The sequence below is a fragment of the Lycium ferocissimum genome, chromosome 8, assembly GCF_029784015.1.
Source record: "Lycium ferocissimum isolate CSIRO_LF1 chromosome 8, AGI_CSIRO_Lferr_CH_V1, whole genome shotgun sequence".
Classification (NCBI taxonomy): domain Eukaryota; kingdom Viridiplantae; phylum Streptophyta; class Magnoliopsida; order Solanales; family Solanaceae; genus Lycium; species Lycium ferocissimum.
Window position 1 is genome coordinate 50,744,793 of NC_081349.1, and position 5,477 is coordinate 50,750,269.

Sequence of the window (5,477 nt, forward strand, 5' to 3'; positions counted from 1 at the left end):
AAAACTACATTGAGTCTAAAATTAAAACTAAGTTGTCACATAAAATAAGTATGGTAAAGGGTGTGTTCGGTATGAAGGAAAATGTGTTCTTGGAAAACAAGTGAATTTCTACTTATTTTCTCATGTCCATTTGGGTAGCGGAAAATAAGTGAATTTCTTACTTATTTTCTCATGTTCGTTTGGTTGGTAGAAAACATATTCAGAAAAATACCCATCCAAGCCCCACAACTCCACTGACCCCCCACCCCCCATCCCTATTTTTTTTTTGAAGTATTTAATTATTTTTTACGGATTTTTCTAAACCAACACACAAGAATACCCACCCCCACCCTCAATTGTTTTTGGAGGGGGTGGTGGGGTGTCGAAAGGGAGCGGGGGGGGGGGGGGGGGTGGGGAAAAAAAAATTCAAAACTTTTTTTTTTAAACAAATTTTTTTTGGGGGGGGGGGGTGGGGATGAGGCAGGGGTGGGTGGGGTGAGGTGGTGCAAAAAACCAAAAAAAAAAAAAAATTCAAATCTTTTTTTTTTCAAAACAAAATTAATTTGTTTTTTGGGAGGGGGGTGGGGTGGCGGGGGAGGGTGGGGCGGGGGGCGAGTGGGGGTGGGGCGAGAATGGGTTGGGTGGTGCAAAAAAACAAAAACAAAAAAAAAAAATTCAAAACTTTTTTTTTTCAAAACAATTTTTTTTTTTTTGGGAGGGGGTTGGGCTAGATGGAGTGGGGGTGGGCCGTGGTGGGTTTGATTGCGGGTGGGGTGGTACAAAAAACCAAAAAAAATAAATTCAAAACTTTTTTTTCAAAACAAAATTAATTTTTTTTTTGCCGGTGGAGTGGACCGGGGGGTGGGTGGGGTGGCGTAGGCATGGGGGTGGGGTGGGGGAAGGGTGGGGTGGTGGGGGAGTGGTTGGGGGTGGATTGAGTGGTTGGTGGAATGCACTTATGACTTGTTTTCCTTTTTATTAGGGAAGTCGTTTTTGAGGAGCTTGTTTTTCACCAAAGAAAATGTTTTTTAAAATTTTTTATCAAATGAACATGGGAAAATTGGAAAACATTTTCCGAAAAATATTTTCCTCCATACCGAACACACCCAAAGTCATCAACTATATGCTAATCGAGTCAGAGAAATGAGAGGGAAAGGGGGTAAAGTTTTTGTTCGAATAAATGGAGGTAAGAAATGGGGGAAATATAGATTAAATGGGGCCGGTACGAAATGGAAGAAATGCATAGGTGAAGAAATATCAATTTGTTAATGCCGTGATGGTACTTATATGGCAATATGTGGTAACTTAGGTTTAATTTCCGTTTTGATGTAAAATATGTAGACAATTGATGTATATTTTTTTTGCAAAATTTATTTTTACAACTTTAGCAGAATAAAGTCTTAATTTGATGGACCATTCATGAAGTGTACATAAGAAGCTTATCCTAGTGGTCTTTACTGCTCTGGAAGTCTCTTCGATAGTCATTTTCATAAGTCTCTTCCATTAAAATTATAGTCTTACTAATTAACACGTAATGGATAACTCATAGTTAGTGGAAAAAAAAACATAAGAAAAAGACAACTCATTGTTGCCAAATCTCAAGCTTTATTTTTCCATTTTTAGTAATACACGCAAGTGGATCGATTTTATGCAATCAAAACTATTGCATGAACAGACTTTGAGCATGATTCTAACACATGTATCTTAAGATAACGTATAAGAAATAAATACTAATATGGTTAGCAGAGGAAAAATTACATGCCCTATGTAATTGTCATTCTGGTCGAATTTGACTTTAATTAACTAATTAACTTGGCACCTACAAATTTCAACGACTAATTTTTATTGGTCCTATAAAGTGTACGAGGACCAAAATCTTAATATTGAAAGAACAAGACCGCAGCTCGTCACTAAATGTCTGTATTGGACAAGAAATGCTGTTCCTAATTGATAAACCTGTCGGTCAAATTCACACTGCGACCAGACTGGTTTTAAAGGCCAATTCATTCACACCAGACGCTTGCACGCAGCGACCAGGATTTCAATAGTACATATCTAGAACTTGGCTTTCAATTAGGCTATCTATTCGAGGAATTGTTCACATAATAATATTCTCTTGGTGGGATTGTGATCTAAAGATAAGAAAGCCCTAAGAAACCCAAAAAGGAAAAAAAAGACCAATATATGAACTACATATACGAACAATAACAAGAATTGCGGAGGCTAGAAAAATACTTTGAAAATGGATACGACGAGTATTCTAAAATCAACAGTTTAAGCACCCCCCCCCCCCCCCTCTGGTTAGAGCATAAAAATGGAATTGCAGAGGAGAAATGAGGCTTCTAAATTTGAAAAAATAAAAAAGGATAAGCGAAAACCAAAAAGATGGACCAGAAAGTGATGCATTCTTGACATTATGAGCCTGGCCTGGCAGGTGTGACATTCAGAAGGTTCAACAGCTGAAACTTGTGGAGATATCTATACAATGAAAAATAGAAAAACATCTGTAAACTCTCTATTGATAGGATTTTTCTGTATTTGTACTTAATTTAAATGAAAGCCCGATAAGAAGTGTATCTTACATGGATGGACCGTTGTCGAAGAAAGGGCTATTAGATGGGTAATTCCCTCTTTCATTCAAATAGGAAAAACAAGTATGTTGCTACCGCCCTATATTGTAGCGAATTATAAAAGCACTCATTCAGATATGAAAATAGAAGTTCTTGAAAGTTTAATTATATATATATTGTAGCCAGTTTCTGTCAAACAATGTATAATCATCTGCACACCTGAAAGGGTAAGAGACATATAAACCTACATTTTGTATCTATAAGTAGTAAAATCAGGGAAAAAAAATGAACATATTCCTTCCAACCTCCCACTATGTTTACAGTTTTCCACCTTCCACCCCCCAAAAAAACTAGTCAACATATCAGGCATCAGCACATCTTGTTGGTGCATATCCTAGTCTGGACCTTTTGGTATCATATAAGATATGAAAATTCTGTTGTTGGTAATTACCAATTATTGACATAGCAGAGTGAGGAGTACCCAAAATTGCCAAACAAACAATGTCCTCTGGATCAAGTTTAATAAAGTAGTTCTCGACCGGAAAATTCCACACAGCTCCATCACCAAAAACTATCGTAAATGATGGCAATTCAAGATTCTCCACTCCAGACACATTGTAACATGGTCTCAGAATGGGAAAGTCTTGTACAATACGATAGCCCTTCACTTTGTTAACAAATGCATCTTTTATAATCTCATATGCTGGTTCGGCAAAATAACTCAAAGTGGTTCCTGAATCGATGATCGTGCCACCAACACCTTCTGGAGACATATTCCACGTCTCCGCGGGTATTTTTAGCACTTCATCTCCAACTATGACTGATTTTATCTGTACATAGTAGAATGTTTCTGCGGGGTTTTCTTTCGTTCCACCAACAAGTGAAGTGAAGTTCAGGTTTGGATGTTTCAAAAGCTCCTTATCTTCACCGAAAATCAGTTTGCTGCTGACACTGGAATCGCTATTCCTATTGACCAGACAATACGAAAAAGAATGTCCATATAAAGATTGAAGCTGAGATGAAAACGAAAGTGGTCCCCTACCAAGTCCCAGCAAACCTGCAGCACCATGAAACAAACCTCTATTCCAATGACCACAACCAAACATCACATTTTCCACCTTCTTGATTTCCGAGTTCCCACTAGGTGTCGTGAGATTAATCGAAAACGTTTCGAGTGCGAAATCACCAGTTGTATTCGAGCTGTCTCCGTACCAATAGTAATAAGGGCATGTTTGGTTTTTCTCAGTACTCTTGCAAGGCTGTGGAGGATCAGGTGATGAAACAAGTTGACACTTTGGATCATGACAGTTTATATTCCTAAAAGAACTTGAGTCTTTAGGATCATAATGAGGACCATTTTGTTCAAAACAATCATAACAAGGTACACATTGAATCCAATTAAGATCACTACCAGTATCAAGAATCAAAGAAAAGTGTTTAGGAGGTGTACCAACAAAAACATCCATAAAATACTCTCCTGATCCAAGACTTACCCCTGATTCCAAAGTTGCCATTAACTTGCCTGAAAGTTCAAATGAAGATGATTCTTTTTCACTATTTTTTTCCAATCTTGAAATAGAGTTTTGATTCTTTTTCTCAACAATCCTTGTATGCAATGTCTGAATTCTACCTAAGTCCCTTGATGTGGACTCAAAAACAGAATCTTTAGCTTCTATATTTTCACCAGCTAATCTATGCCTTAGGTGAAACTTGACTGCTTTTCTTGTTTGGTCTCCAAATACCATAACATCTTCTTCATTTGTTGAATTCTTGGATGTTGTGCCATGAGTGCAACCCGAGTTGCCAGAAGAAGAAACAACATTGAAACTTGGATGTTGAGGGAATTCAATACCAGTAGCACTAGAGTTTGTATTGATCACAAAATTGTGATGAAGTTCCCTAGAGGCTACAAAACCAAATGAGAATAACCTCAAGAAAACCAAAACAAAAATACCGAACTTTGTCACCATTACTACTAGCCTAAAAAAGAACCAAAAAAAAGACTACATAAAAGGATTCAGCTTCTTGATTTCAATACAGTTACTCTGAATCAAGAAAGCCAAAACTAAATAATTGGATTAAAAGTGAGAAAAATGTGGGCACTGCTGGGTAAGAAGAGAAGATGGGTTTTGTCATGGGGGGAGAAAGAGAGGAAAAAAAGTTGGATTCATGTATTTTGCTTTGGTAGAGAGCTTATAAAAGGAGTTGAGTTTGATGTTTGAAGAGCGACTTTGAACGCTGGCTTTTCAGATTAGCCAGTTTTCCTCTCACGCGGTTTCTTCGAAAGTTCGAGTTATTTAAAGAAAATAAAGAAAAAATTATTCTCTTAATCTACTCCTAATTTAAAAAAAAAAAAAAGAATAAGTCCACCTGGGAAAAAGTAAGACAACAACAAATTTTTTTCTTGTTGATCTATTTATTTTAGATCCTTTTTTTTTTTTTTTTTTTTTTGCTGTTGAAAATGTTACACACATTAGGAGAAATAAGACAAATTCATAATTCACATATATACCAAAATTAATCCTCTCGATGTGCCAACTCTCAATTTGGGTGACACCCTTTCCATTTTATTCAGTACAAAAAAGAATGACATCCACGTCTTTCTATATTTAGTAAGTAACTATTTAATTTTAAACTTCTCATTCTATCTTAATGAAATAATTTATAGCCCCGTAAATTTGTATGACTTATTTTAGACTATAAATTCTAAAAATCTTTTTTCTTTCTTAAATTGCGTGCGCCAATCAAACACCTTCACAAAAATAGGATGGAGGGAGTATCACTTAGAATTGAAGTTGCAATCAAATGGTTACAAACTTTTTCTATGAACCACTTAGGGAGAAAATAGCAAAAAATGTTTCTTCATGTTTAGGGTTAGTTCAAAATAATCTTTAAGTATGCACTTAATTGTTTTGTTTTTTTAAGTTT

General features: G+C 36.2%; 1 protein-coding gene across 1 annotated transcript; it reads right to left on the reverse strand.

Annotated features, from left to right (window-relative positions):
- Window positions 1-2,364: 2,364 nt before the first annotated feature.
- LOC132068710 (aspartyl protease family protein 2-like) lies at window positions 2,365-4,799 on the reverse strand. Its single transcript, XM_059462388.1, has one exon. It carries the CDS (start codon window positions 4,517-4,519, stop codon window positions 2,912-2,914), a length of 1,608 nt encoding a protein of 535 aa, XP_059318371.1. The 5' UTR covers window positions 4,520-4,799; the 3' UTR covers window positions 2,365-2,911.
- Window positions 4,800-5,477: the final 678 nt, after the last annotated feature.